At 40.4% G+C, this 15,285-nt stretch overlaps 1 protein-coding gene across 1 annotated transcript in view; it reads left to right on the forward strand.

The window, feature by feature from the left end:
* Positions 1-10,372, forward strand: part of fkbp1b (FKBP prolyl isomerase 1B) — a 43,041-nt gene extending 32,669 nt beyond the window's left edge. The window contains exons 3-4 of the mRNA XM_088626165.1: positions 7,705-7,817; positions 8,771-10,372. Of these exons, the coding sequence (XP_088482291.1) occupies positions 7,705-7,817; positions 8,771-8,899 (242 nt within the window). The 3' untranslated portion in view covers positions 8,900-10,372. The remainder of the gene's footprint in view (positions 1-7,704; positions 7,818-8,770) is intronic.
* The last annotated feature ends 4,913 nt before the right edge of the window (positions 10,373-15,285 follow it).

Consider the following 15,285-nt stretch of genomic DNA (forward strand, 5'->3'; position numbering starts at 1 on the left):
TGCAGTAGCTGTTGCTTTGCCATTCTTTCCTCTCCTGTCCTGCCCTTGGTCCAGTTGTCACTCTTTCCTAGTTTTGGGCAGTCTGTTGTCTCGTTTTTTGCTGTGCAGTTGCCCAGCAGAATTCTGAGTTCTTTCGGAAAAGGGTTTCCTACCCTGGTCCCCGAGAGACCCAACCCAGTTATTCCTAAAGGTAAAACGAAATCCCCTCTCATTTATACATTAGAAGCATGACTTTAATCAATTGCTCAGTTAAGCCCAAAGTGCTTCGATGAGGGGAACACTGAGCCTTAAGGGTTGAAGGATATTCTGATTTTTGTCCAAATTTCTAAATTACTTTTAAATGAACATGGGTAGTTGGACCGAGGCTCTCCCACCATAAGTATTTTCTCTTGTTCATGTTCTAATTTCACAATGTCCAGATTAGTACAGGACTCGTAATAAAGTTCTGTGGTGTGAAGTGTACTGTTAGTGTCCTCATAATGAATCCACTATGACTACAACATGTGCTGCAGGGGCTCCTGTTACCAGAAACAAAGTACACCCATTTCAGGCTTTAGTTTGCTGCACTTAAATTGGTTATTGCAGTTCCAGTTATTTAGAAGTTGCTTGGCATTGGAAGCAGACAGAGAATGTGATGAATTGTGGGGTTTTGTAAGCAATAAGACTTACAGTATACTCTCTTCATACTCAGGACCCATTATACTGTAGACTGGTTGGGTGGTACAAGGTCCCAAGACCTGCATGATGTTTTTTAAGCTTTTGTCTAAGCCATCTCCTTTATTAAGCTTCTAAAAAATATGGAACCACTTTAGGAATGCACCCTTTTCAAAGGTATTAGTTCTGTATAGCTGTTCGTGAGCTTTAATTTGAATATTTAAATATGTATGACCTTTGTGGAAAAAGTGTGGCCTTTGAGAATGGTTACTTGTATATATCCTGTGCAGAATGTCGGAAAGTCAGGTGCTGTCGAAAGTCCTGAAGTTTCTGATCTATAATTGTTTTATGTCGATTACTGAATTTCTCCACCAGAGGGAGTGGTTTTGTAGTTCCTAAAGGTACAATCTGGAAGATTCTGTGATTAGATATTCTGGGCTAGGGGTGTGATGCAAACCGTTGTTCAGTTTCCTTGAGAGTTCACACTGCTGCATTTTCCCCTTCTCTGCACAGATGGAGACGGTAGACAAGCCTGCTGGTCTCCAGGAATTTGTTAGGATCCGCTTGGGAAGTTTGGAGTAGCGGAGTCACCCCTTCGCCTCCCAGATCTTGGACGAAGGTCATCGCTTGGGTGATGGCCAGGGGACTAATGGAGAGTAGGAAGTAGACTGGAAAAAGGCATAGAAGCAACAAAACAATGCACGGAAAAGCCAGCATTGTGTGTTTAAAAATATACGTAGACAGCTGTTTTGAGGGGTAATCATTTTCCTGAAAAGTTAAACAATTCACCACTGTAAGCTATACATGTATAATTAAATTAAAACTCTTTAAAAGTATTGAAAAGGACATTTAAATGAGTCATTCTCTAGAATAACTGCTGAGGTTATCAATTGATTTTTATAGTGTACTTAAAATGTGTGGATCACAAAGTAGCTTTATTAGAAGTTCAAATTCAATATCTTATTGCCATAACTAATTGCATGGTATTAAGATCAGTCAGCTCATATAATTTGAAAAATACAGCAATTATAATATACATCATAAAGTTCTTAATAGAATACATCCACCTAATGCATTCACAAGCCATCCTAAATGCACTATAGTAATAAACATAAAATAAAAGTGAGATTAATAATCGCAAGATCTGGTAGAATAACAATGAGCCATGCAAAAATATCAAAAGTTAAAGTATGGTTTGATTTTTCACAATCTCTGGGTAGGTGCCTTGTAGTCCTGGTCTTGATAGACCTGAGACCTGAGGGGAGGAAAGTAAAAAGGCTGGGCAGGGTGGGAATGATTTGCAAGGATCTCTAGAGCTTTGAATTCTAGTCTAGAGAGGTAGAGGGAGCCCACAGAGAGAAGGTGGCATCCCCTAGTTTTGGAGGCGACATTCCAGCTCTCTCTAGCTGTTTTATGACCTTGGCAGAAGTGTTGTTGGTAAGTGTTATTAGTTTTTGCTCTGTGTAAGCTTGGACATAACAACCCCCCGTTTTAAGGGATCATTTTTTCTAGGTCTGAGCATGTCTGGCTATGAAGTATTTGTCTGTTTCTTCTTGTGAAGTGCTTCTGTGCAACAGGGCCTTATGATTAGCCAGTCACCTTGCAATCGTGAAGTAGTCTTGACTAAATGGAATAAGTAATAGGTTTATTCCATGCTGAAACACACCTCCTCTTACACCTGAAGAAGGCTCCACGGCCTAAACGTTGCGTTTTCTTTCTTCTCTTTTAAGCATGGAATTAACCAATTGTTCCTTTGCAGCCTATGCATGCTGCCGCAGCTCCCCACCTGAACTACTCTTAACTTAATACACCCCGATCCCGTTCTCATCCTCAAGGCAACTGATGAAGATGGTCAGATCTTTGCCTGCCCTCACTGTGGAGACCTACAGTAGATGAGAAGAAAAGGAGGGTTGCATCATCTGCCACAGCTCCTGAACAGCAGGGTAGTGGCCTATGACCATGTCCAGTTCAATGCCTATAGATCGTCTACACACCCTTCCCAAAGCATCACAATTATGTGGTCTAACAGCCTGAAATGAAGACATTAAATCAGATTTTTTTTTTTTATCTTTACATGTTGTAACACAGCTTCTGGGAAAGAAATGCTCCAACAAAGTGTTTACAAATGAAAAGATAAATAAGTGTACACGCCTGCAGAATTTTGTCTGTTAAATTCAGATGTTTCTTTATAGCTATTTTTGTGTTTGTTGGTTTGAAATGCATCATTTTGAAAAGGGTAGTGACCTTATCTTGGAGAATGTTTTAGATGTTACTCCAGTTAATTTGGAGCAGATGTAGAGCTATTGTGCTTTGTGTGCGTGTCTCAATGTATAAATTTTTTATTTCTAGGGGACTGGCTGGAGGCAAGAAGTGGCCTGCTTAGTTCATAATAACCCACAGAATTAGGACAGTGTCCTATTTTTCAGTTGGAGTTTGTTTTTAGCATTACTGTGTCAAGTGTACAGTAAGATCACAGTTAGGAGAATCTTAATAACCCTTCCTCAGGGACAGGAAATTATTTTCTGAATTTCACATCTTATCTTAGACTTAAGATGTGCTTTTGAAAGTTGTAAAGGGTCTTAAAATCTTCCTGTTGGAATACAATACTTTTGTTTCAAATGAAGAATGCAAAGCTTCCCCATAAATACGTCCATTTTTAATTTCTTTCATTGAACTAGCTGAGACAAAAAAGGAAAGAAAACTGAATCGGTGACATTATGTATGGGGAATTTTCAAAATCATGGTTTCACTTATTGTTCATTTTTTTTTCTGAAAAATTGCCAGCAATCAGTTCATTAGCTCTGTAAGGTAATGAATACTAGGCTGATACTGGCACTTGTAGTAAATTTTCTTTGTTCCAGTCTGTATCCCACGTTTGAAGTGACAAATTATTTTTTGTGGCTTCTGGACTGCTATGTAGTGCTGGGAAAATTTTGAATAAGCCATTTTTGTATCTAATATCTCTAGCACATTTTTGAATGGTTTTTAAAGTTCACTTTTGGCTATACATTATGGTGAGAAATGCACACTACACTAATGTCCATTTATAAATATAAAGTTGGCAGACTTTATAGGAGGATGTGTGTATGTCATTGCGCATCATACCTGCCCAGCCCGTTAGCCACGGCAAGAAGCATATACTCAGGTTGTTAAGAGGTGCCACGTTGGAGCAGAGAATACTTGAGTGTTGTTAATATTAAACCATCTAGTAAGCTTTTGAACCATTTCCAAACAAATGAATATCCAAACGAACATGGTCTTAGATGAATGTACTGATGCAAAACTACTAATGCCACTGGACTCGATCAGTAGAATGAAATCTCCACAGCTATTCCATGCTTACATCATCTTAGACACTGCTGCTTGTGAAACATCTGAAAGTCAAGGTCTTGGCTCCTTCCAAAGTCAGTGAGGTTTCCTTCTTGAGGTACAATCGTAGAAACCTGTCTAAAAGTTTCATACCTGGCTCTAAGCATGTAGGGATTTTATTTAGTTGATGCAGGAGCCACCCCTGTTTGAAAGCCCTTCCTTTCCGTATAGTTGGTATTCTCCATTTATTCTGTTTGTTCTATTTTTATCCCACACCTGTAGGAGTATGGGGTATATATTCTAAATTGTCACCTGCTGCTAATACTGTTTTTTGGATTGTGATGAAAAGGCTGATTTGCATTCTATTGTTATAGCATGGAAACACTTAACATCACTTGAAAACCGGAGTCTGTCTCTCTTGTATGCTTTTGCCCTCTGATCAGGAGTAACCATACACTCTAAATGTAAATGTATATATCCGTCCAGGGTGGATCAGACAAAGTTGTTGCTTTTCAAGCTTGATGAGTATGACTCATTATTGTTTTCCAGTCCTGAGTATGTTTAATTAAACACTTTAGGAGTCTATTGAATTAAAATCTGGCTTAATTGAAGACATCTGTCCGAAATGGTCATTTTCTATCTGGTATAAACGTATTGAATTAAGAAATGTGCAGTATAATAACAATTAAATAGCTCTTCTAATTAAATCAATAGCAATACATCACTATAGAGTATGGTCTTTGTTAATACGTTTTTGAAATTATTGCTATAAGGAGGATTCAGTACGTTTTTAAGGTAGAAATAATTGTGTAAGACAGTCCTGGAGGGCCTCAATCCAGCAAATCCTCTACATGTTGTTTTTTTTAAACCTCGACCATACAGAAAACAGTGGAGTGTCCTTCAGTCAGGTTGGTCAATCATGAAGTAAAGCACTTGGGTGAAAGGGAAACCAGTGGGTGCTGAAGCCTTCAGGAACTGGGAGTGAGCACCCCTGGCACAGAGCCTTGCCTCCTGTTACAACATGCAGGTGCACTTTCCAGAACATTTCTCCATCCATCTGTAACGCAGTGGTGTTCCCACAGAGTGAGCTTTGATTGGGCTCTTTCAAACATGTGAGCTGTGGCATAGAAACTTACATCTGTTTTTCACATTTTATCATCAGCGTCTCTGCGTTTCATGCATTTTAATGAAGATTGTAGAGATGAGACTGGAAACACTTTTCAGGGGAATTGTTACCAATGCACATACAGTACTAATAAATGCAAACCTGAAATGTCTGAATTAGAGCCGCTTTGGCAGCAGTTACAGCTGTGAATCTGTTGGGATACCAACTTTGCACACCCAAATTCTTTACCCACCTTTTCAAACTCAGTCAAGTTGATGGATAGTAATCTTTGGGCTATATTACTGATTTACTTTTCTGTCCTTGAAATGTCCAGTTCAGCTCTGGCTATGTGCTTCAGGTCTTTGTTATTCTGAAAGATTACTTTCTGTCCCAGTTTCAGCCTTCTTGCAAAAGACGGCACGTTTTCCTCAAGGACTCTTCTGGACTATGCTCCGTTCTTTTTTTTTTTTTCCTTGTATCCTGACAAATGCCCCAGTCCCTGTTCATGAGAAACATTCCCGTTACATGATGCTACCATCGCCATGCTTCACAGTAGAGGCGATCTGCAGGAGATATAGTGTTGGGTTTTTGCCAAATGTAACACTTTGCATTTAGGCCAAAAAGTTGCATTCTAATTTTTCATCGGATCACAAAACATTTTGCACTATTGCTTTGTTTGTCTGTAATGGCCTCCCTCTGGCGATCCTTCCATATTCCAGATTTGCAGAGTGCCTGAGATTTTGTCAAGGCACACATTGGCAAGTCTTAGCCATAAAATCCTGTAGCTCTTCAAAGTTGCGATTGGTCTCATGTTAGCCTCCCTGATCAGGCTTTCTTGCGTGGCTCCTCGCAGTTAGGAGGGACTGTCTGATCTAGGCAGGGTCGTGGTGATGTCATACACTTTCCACATCTTCATCATCTTGACTGTGCTCCAGGGGATATTTAAGGACATTTCTTTATGCCCACCATTGCTTTAAAATGCACTACCCAGCAGGGGGAACCTGCACAAACAACTGAATTATCCTGAAATCATGTGAATCACTACAGTTTAATGCAGGTGGAGGCCAATTAACTTGTGAAAGCAATTGTCTACACCGGAGTTCATTTAGGATTGCTATTATAATGGGGGTGAACACTAATTCCTATCTTTTTTACTTGAAAGTTGTAATATAGATAAAAATATTAAATGTTTTAGAAATGGCTACACTGTTATAAGAATGTCATTAGTAGCTAAATGTGGTCCTTGTCTGTTTTGATGGTTGACGCATGAAATTGTGGAAGTCCTTGCATCTATGAATGACAGCACCTCTGCCGAAAAGGTGAAAAGATATTACAGCAGAGTACTAACCATTTTTTCTACACATTCTGTGTAGACCATTATATAAGAGTAAATAACAATGACAGATAAACATTTTACCTGTTGTTCCGTTTTAATGCCTTAGTGAAGATAAATCCACTTGTTTTGAAACTCAAGTCTTTTGGAAAAGAATGTCTCAAGTGTCTTAATTTCTCCCTAGCTATTAAGTTAATAACTAAGATATTAATAGATCAACATGAAACTACAGATTATGGAAATTAATAAATTTAAGGGATTTCTGAAAATCAAAGACGGTGAGCTGTCAGAAGGACCAGGCTTGAGAATTGTTACATTGCATACTTTATCATTTTGACAACACGGAAGGCAATTTCTAAATTTAAAAAATGCAGTATTCTGTCTTGTTTTTCTTTTTCTCTTTTAACTTGCCTTTGGCTGCTTGTTTCCCCAGTTAAAAATACTATACAAATCTTCTACAGTGGATTTAAGGCCTGAGCTGCTTTTCACTTTAAATCAGACATCGTGTGTTGCTTTTTCAGACCTTCAAGCTGTTTACAGGCAACACAGATCATTAATCCCCAGAGCCCATTTGATTCATGTTTGTTTTGCAGTTAGTACTAATATAGTAGTAACAAGACAGCAGTGTACAGTGAGTGAACAAAAAAATTGAAACAGTTGAGGCAACCCAAGTTAATTGAGAGCAAGGGTTTCCACACAGGTGGCACATCCCAGCATGCTTAGTGTCATGTGTTGAAATGCTGGACAGGTCTGGAGCCCAGGTTAGCTGTGATTGAGAGAATGTGTGTTTTTTGTTCTCTGAGTGGAGTTAATAGTTCATTCAGAGAACTAAATTGTTTTTTTTGTTGTCAAGGGTGTGGGATATCGGCAGATCTTTTATTAATTTGGGAGTTTTTCTTTTGTCTGAAGTAGGAAGAGGGGCTTGGGAGAAGGCATGCCCACCTGGTTTTTCGCAATGCAGGAAAGTGAGGGGGTGATGAACAATGTTAAGTATCACTGTCAGGTGGATTGATGTCCAAGTTTAGAAAGACCACCTGTTTTTTCTGGGACCAAATTGTTGCAAGACAGTAGTGCTTTTACACAAATTCTGAGTTTAATGGCTCCTTTGTTTGTATCCTTTAATATATTCATTCCCAGGGCAGAGTCCTTTTTACAGTTATGGTCAAGACTTGTCCCCACATTCTCATTATTTTGTCTCATTTCTGCCATGGCCTGGACATTCGCTAAACACTAGATCCACTGAGTACACATAGACTGGATAATACACTGTGCTTCTAAAAACGGTTTACTTTTGTGTTGGCAGGCATGCTACAGAATGGAAAGAAGTTTGATTCCTCAAGAGACCGAAACAAACCTTTCAAATTCAAGATCGGCAGACAGGAGGTGATCAGGGGCTGGGAGGAAGGAGTGGCGCAGGTAACGAGCTGTGAATATCAAATATCTGCTGGCTGGCTTTTGTGACTCTCCCTGTGATAATGAATCAGTAACTTGAACTGCTCGTATGATCAAACGTGAGATGGGTACTGTCGTATGTCAGTAGAAATCAAGAGTTAAATTCACTGCAATCTGTTCTATATTCTTATGTCACAAGCTATCCCTTTTAATACACTTAAGAAATAATGGGAAAACATTTCCTATCTAATACCTGAATTACTAGAAATGAGGCATTTTACAAACCTTTTGATTCCACTTATTGGACAAGACAGCTGGCAAGCATATTCCAGCAGCTGCAGGATGGCTTGGTGTTCTCTGAATGTCATATCCTTACTGCCACGGGCACACAAGCCCCAGTGTTTCCAGCACTGGTTTAGGGTGGGTGTCAGCAGTAATAATAATAATAATAATAATAATAATAATAATTGCTTACACTTATATAGCGCTTTTCAGGACACTCCACTCAAAGCGCTTTTACAGATAATGGGGTCTCCCCTCCACCACCACCAATGTGCAGCATCCACCTGGATGCTGCGACGGCAGCCATAGTGCACCAGAATGCTCACCACACATCAGCTATCAGAGGGGAGGAGAGCAGAGACTTATGAAGCCAATTCATAGAGGGGGATTATTAGGAGGCCATGATTGGTAAGGGCCAATGGGAAATTTGGCCAGGACGCCGGGGTTACACTGAGCATCAAATTTGGTTAAGTGGACTCATGCTTTGTGTGTCTTTTCAGACCCTTCCAGAAGTTTAGAGGTGATGCAGATCACTAATCCCCAGAGCCTGTTTGATTCGCTTTTGTTTTGGAGGCAGGTGGGGTGGCGGTAAAGAAAAAGGTTTAACGTCCTGAGAGCAGCGCCGTGACTCTGGTACTTGTGTATGCAGAAGAGGTGCTCCAGCTGTGACAAGCCTCCTGTTTCTTCCCTCATAGATGAGTTTGGGCCAGCGAGCCAAGCTAACCTGCACACCAGACGTGGCTTACGGCGCTACAGGGCATCCTGGAGTGATCCCGCCCAACGCCACTCTCATCTTCGACGTGGAGCTCCTCAAGCTGGAGTGAGCGGAGGACGAGGGGGGAGGCTGTTTCCTGCTGTTTGTTCTCCTTTGAGTCTCATCTCACAACCCTTTAGTATCTTAAACATTTTACTTACCATCCTTTCTGCTTCGTTGCCAACCGTGTCATTAGATGCTGATGTTGTTTTGGATCGGGTTTTTTTTTAATTTCAGTGCCGTTTTTTTTGTCTTTTTATCGTATTGATTCTGTACTTGGCTTCTTTGTTTAACATGTTTATATTACCAAAAGCGTTTTGTTCTCGTTTAAAGGTTGTACATTTTATTGAATCTGCAAATGACTAAAAACAAAGACGGAACTATATATATATACAAAAATATATTGAAACCACTGCCTTACTTTCCATTGAAACATGGAAGCAGAGAGTAACTGTGTCCAGCATTCTGTACCATAATGGGCATTAACAACCACTCAAACTGCATTGCTTCTTTGAATTAGAGAATATCCTAATTTTGAGAATGGTATTGCTGTATTTAGTTTCTAAAATGCCCCTCTTTGGAAAGGATCCTGTAGTCAATGTCATTGTAAAAGCACAGCAAAAACGTGTATGGCACAATGTAGATTTGCTTTGCCTGACATGGTCAGTAGGGATGCTAACCATCTAATGAGTTAACCTCTTAAAATAGAAAATATGCATGTTAAAAAGCAGTGCTACTGAATTTAAAGTGAGGGTGTGGAGATCTGTTTTTCTCAGCTGAGATGCTGGCTGTCTTGTGCGAGCTTCTTGTGCCCGCTGCCACACTGACTACCTGTACTACCCGAGCACCAGGTAAGACAGCCGACATCTTGTTAGAGACGCTTTTCACCTTTTGGGATGGGTCTTCTTTCACCCAAGTCCTAAGATTTACTGTAACAGACCTAATGAAATTAACAAAATTTTTACCTATTCTATCATCAAACAAAAAGAACCACCATACTGTAACTGATTTTTTTACGTGGAGTGTTCACAAAGCCATATCCTCTGAAGTGTCACCAGTTCCATTTTATCCGGAATCGTAAGTCTTACAAAACTTGAAATAAACAACCAAAGAAACTTAGCAGATCAATGTGTATTTCTAGTTTTGTAACAATAAGCAGCTGTTTGATGAACATAGTGGCAGGGACTGTGCTTTGGAGTAAAAGGCCTTGTGGATTTCCCCTTTGTATGTACTGTCTAAGGCCTAGGCTCTCCTTCTGCAGCTAGGGTGCTTATGCTCTTGCTTTTTCAGCTTATAATTAGTGCACTACTCTGCATGATTACACAATGGCAAATGGAGAAAAGGCTGCTGAAGTTCAAGCACAGGAATGACGTGGTAAACCTGTTACCGTGCGCATTCATCCACAGTAAACTTTTTTTTTTATAGCCGACATTGCTGGCTTGCAAATCTCCAGGTGGTGTGAAGTGTTGAACAGAAATGTGACATTTTGGAATGCATTTTGTGAAGCTTTGTGGGCAAGAATAAAACCACCATGAATAAGAAATCTATCTTTGAATGTAGCATCTGTATGCGTTTGTCTTGATTTTCTTTACGTAGGTTGAGGTTTGAAGCCCTGCAGGACTTTGTGTATTACAAATTTGATCAAGGACGATTTTCTCATAGTTCTTAATTTGGTAAGGAGTGGAACAGAGCTGATTGCATTTTCATTCCACTCAACTATATCCTTCTTAAAGCGCTTCAACAGGAGTTTTTAGGGTAAAGCCATGGAGCTTGATTTCTGAAACGAGATTTAAGCTTATAGAGAAGTTGAATACAAAAAATGTATTCCAAGGATGGAATACAGTAGTGTCTTGACATTCTGGAGAGTTTAGTTCAGAGAACTATCATAGATAGCCAAATCTGCATATATGCCAGCCCACCCTTTTACTGCCACATGATGTATGACAATATCCGTTGTATGTTTAAGTGCTAAAGCATAAGCTTTAGGCTAAATAAAAATAACATGGAGCAACTAAAAAATCTTAAACGTATAGTATTCAGATAAAATAGCCTGAATTCCTCTTTCTCTCTCTCTCTGCTGCTGTGATTAGCACACCCCACTGTCGGGAAGAGGGCAGTGCAGTTGTCAGTGAGCCTGTAAAGTTATCTGCAGCCGGTCCTTCCCCTACCGAACCGGGAGAGCTCACTGCAGTACAAAAACAAGATAACATTGAGAGGTGGATGCTGGTACCCAGGGCGAGTCTCGCTTACTAGCTGCGTTCATGTTCTCAATCCTAGTCTCTTGTGCTGTTAAACTGAAAGTTGCGCTTAACCTCGGTTTCATCCAGCTCTGCCCCATCAGCCAGACCAAATTGTGAATAAGCAAATTCGCCCATGTTAAATCCACAGACTTTGGGCCCTACTATACTTGAGAATATCACCAGTGCACTCTGTGCAGTGCAGTGACTGTAGTGTGCAGCTTTACCAGCGGAAAGCACATATCAAATATTCAGGATCCAGAACTATGTTAAGGTGGTGGGGGAACAGGAGAGGGGAGAGCTGTAGAACCAACTTCAGTTCCCATAACTCCCCCCCCAGTCCTAAGACCATAAGAGCCCAAAGCAATGACAGGAGGCCATTCAATGCATCTAGTCTGTTTGGTGGTTCATAGTCAATTGATCCAGGGAGCTCATCAATTCGTTTCTTGAAAGAAGCCAGGGTATCGACTTTAGCAATGTCACTGTGTAGCTTGCTAAACATTCCTTTAAGGATGAAACTGTCCTCTGGTTTATGTTTGTGTTCACTGTTCATTTTGAAGACATCTGCTGGTTTTCTAACCGTCAAACTTTCAGTTACACAACTGAACCCTTAAGTGACTTGGAATAGGATTAATTTGAACTGTACTACTGTTTAAAGCTCTTAAGTGCTTTGGACTAACTAATTGTAGCATACAAACTTTCAAATGTTTCAAACGAATAACTTCTAACAGATACATTAGGGTTCCAGTTAGGTAAATCAGCAGGTGTGTGGGCCTCCGGGCCAGGACTGGGAATCCATACTCTAGAACAGTGGTTCTCAAACTGTGGTACGCGTACCTGCAGTGGTACGTGGCATGCCGCCAGGTGGTACGCCAAATGACCCTGGAACTGTGTCGTGTGCGCTGAAAAATCGGGACGGGTTTTCATATTTTGTATTTTAATACGCGTCAAATACGCAGCCTACGTACTACGATACAGTGCGCGCTAATAGTTCAGTTGACACAAGAGATACTCTGTAATTCTATACCACTCTATAGGAAGGCGTGCTACGGATGCAAATGACCAATTGTATTTAAAAAAAGCTACTGTATCTCCAGCAAATAGGGAGAAAGGAGAATGTGCGTGATTTTGGAACAATGCTAACGTTGCAAACACAGGAATGCATAGAAATACGTGCTACGAACGCAGGTAATCTTGTGAGCACACGAAAGCGTGATAACAGAAAAATATTTAAGAACTGTTCTAATTTGAGAAAAATACACCGAGCGTCTCTGTGTTTCGCTCCCATGCGCATGAAATAAAAACTTTAAATAAATACGGAAATAAAAACGGAAACGCGGAAAAATGCAAGCTTGCGGATTGCTAAAGCAGGTAAGCTACACTATTTTTGAAAAACCTTATTTACCGTTGGCAAAAGAGCTGACGTGTATTATGTGTGGAGAAAAGGCTGCTAAACAACTCGACCTGCTGCCCCCCTCCCCCTGAAAGACACATTCATAGAATTATTGAAATGAAGGATTATATCAAAAGTACACTGATAGAGCGCGTTAAGATGAGCAGATGTTTTTCACTGCAATTAGATGAGTCTGTAGTCGATTTGGCCAATTTGCTCGTTTACGTTAGATACGAGTTTGAGGACATGTCCCATGAAGACTTTCTGTTCTGTAAACCGCTACCAACAGGAACTACAGGAGAGCACATATTTCAGCTTCTGAATGAATTTATCGAAGAGAATGGCCTCGACTGGATAAAATGCGTCAGAGTTTGTACAGAAGGTGCTAGAGCAATGACAAGCCGACATAACGGTGTAGTTGCACGAATTAGATTGGTTGCTCCAGAAATTAATGTACGCATTACAACATCCACCACGAGATCTTTGCCGTCAAGAAAATGCCTGACGATTTAATATCTGTTGGACTCCGTTGTGAATTGTATCAAGGCTCGAAAAATTAATTCACATCTGCTTTGCTCAACTAAGCAGGCTCACCCCTCTCACTGAAATGGTGCTTTTTTATTAGTTGTTGTTAATGTTTTTTTTCTGTAAAACACTTTGAGAAGCCACCTTTAAAGGCGCTATATCAAATAAAGTTTATTATTATAATATTTATTATATGTATGTGTGAGTGTGTGTGCACGCGCGCTCATGTTGGTCATTGAGAATTTCTGGGGTTCCTATGAGATGATGACTTGTAGGTGGTACTTGGATGCTTTGGTTGGATTAGGGGTGGTACTTGGTCCAAAAAGTTTGAGAACCACTGCTCTAGAAGGCAAGGTCTAGGTCGGGAGGGATGTCTTCCTGGGTGACAGTGCTTCCACAGAACATAGGCACAGAGGAACAGGGCATCAAAAGCAATATACTGTGTTTTATATAAAGGATGGAAAGGTGTTAGGTTGGTGCAGTATGTACTGATATCAACACTGATGATATGATGCTTACACCCATCCATTTCTTTATCCAATTCTATGAGAAAAAGGTTGAGTCAGGGTTCTTAAATAATTCCTGGAGAGCCTAGTGTCTTCTGATCATTGCTACATTAATTAATTAATAATAATAATTGCTTACACTTATATAGCACTTTTCTGGACACTCCACTCAAAGCGCTTTACAGGTAATGGGGACTCCCCTCCACCACCACCAATGTGCAGCATCCACCTGGATGATGCGACGGCAGCCATAGTGCACCAGAACGCTCACCACACATCAGTTATCAGTGGGGAGGAGAGCAGAGTAATCTAGCCAATTCATAGAGGGGGATTATTAGGAGGCCATGATTGGTAAGGGCCAATTGGAAATTTGGCCAGGACACCGGGGTTACACCCCTACACTTTTCCAGAAGTGCCCTGGGATTTTTAATGACCACAGAGAGTCAGGACCTCGGTTTTACGTCTCATCCGAAGGACGGCGCCTGTTTACAGTATAGTGTCCCCGTCACTATACGAGACGTTTTACGTCTCATCCGAAGGACGGCGCCTGTTTACAGTATAGTGTCCCCGTCACTATACTGGGGCATTAGGACCCACATTGACCGCAGGGTGAGCTCCCCCTGCTGGCCCCACTAACACCTCTTCCAGCAGCAACCTTAGTTTTTCCCAGGAGGTCTCCCATCCAGGTACTGACCAGGCTCACACCTGCTTAGCTTCAGTGGGTTGCCAGTTGTGAGTTGCAGGGTGATATGGCTGCTGGCAATTAGAGCTCTTTGTTAATTTAGACTATTATCCGTCTATGTTCTAACCACTTTATTGAATTCAGGGTCACAGGGGAGCCAGAGCCGATCCAGGAATCTGTACTGCCAACTGGCGCAGGGCAGGATACACCCTGGACAGGACACCACCCGATCACAGGGCACACGCAGATACAAACGCACACGCTCATGCCAGAGTCCATTTTCCCAGAAGCCAACTAACATGTCAGGTCCATGCAGATAGCATCCGAGTACATTCATCCAGGGCCCCAGCACTGTGAGGTAACAATTATAAGCGCTATTGTCCTGATGCTGATGTACCTGTATTAAATTCCTCGCTTTAATACATTTATTAAATTATGGCTACAGCGATATTGCTACACTTCATTAATTGTATTGATGAGTATACTTCTATACAGCAAGAAACTGCATGATAACAAATGTGTGATTAAAAACTGTGCCCTTAGATTTAGGTAGATTTATTTGTACATTTGTAGTTGTATAGATTTGTAGATTTTGCTGTATTCTGATTTAGTTTGGCCACTAGTTTTTGAAAAACATCTAGGTATTCATAGCTCACAAGATTACCTGCTTTAGTAATTTATGTGACTGGATGAGGAAATAAATGAGTTTGAAATATATATATATATAATTTTAAGATACTATGTGTAGCGCAATTCATTTTTAGTAGAATACCTGCTCTGTCTCTGACTCAAGATTTCTGGTGAAATTGATAGGTTTGATAAACACTAAAGAAATTTTAAAAAGTTGAAATACAGAACTTCACCACAAGATGGCAGCAAGATAAAGATCTGATTAGTTCCTGGAGATATGTTGTATTCTCTGACTTCTAAACGTTATTTCCTTTGATTTTATACAGTGTTAAATTAGAGAAAAATATTTGTATTAAATCACACTGCAACATAGTTCTTTACTTCCCTAATTTATGACAGTCTAGGTAAAATTATGGTTTCATTGTGTATTTGCCCTCATGGGTGTTTGAATAATTTATGCTTAGTGAAAATGAAGAACACTCC

This window comes from Lepisosteus platostomus, chromosome 3 (assembly GCF_059453375.1).
Source record: "Lepisosteus platostomus isolate fLepPlt1 chromosome 3, fLepPlt1.hap1, whole genome shotgun sequence".
Classification (NCBI taxonomy): domain Eukaryota; kingdom Metazoa; phylum Chordata; class Actinopteri; order Semionotiformes; family Lepisosteidae; genus Lepisosteus; species Lepisosteus platostomus.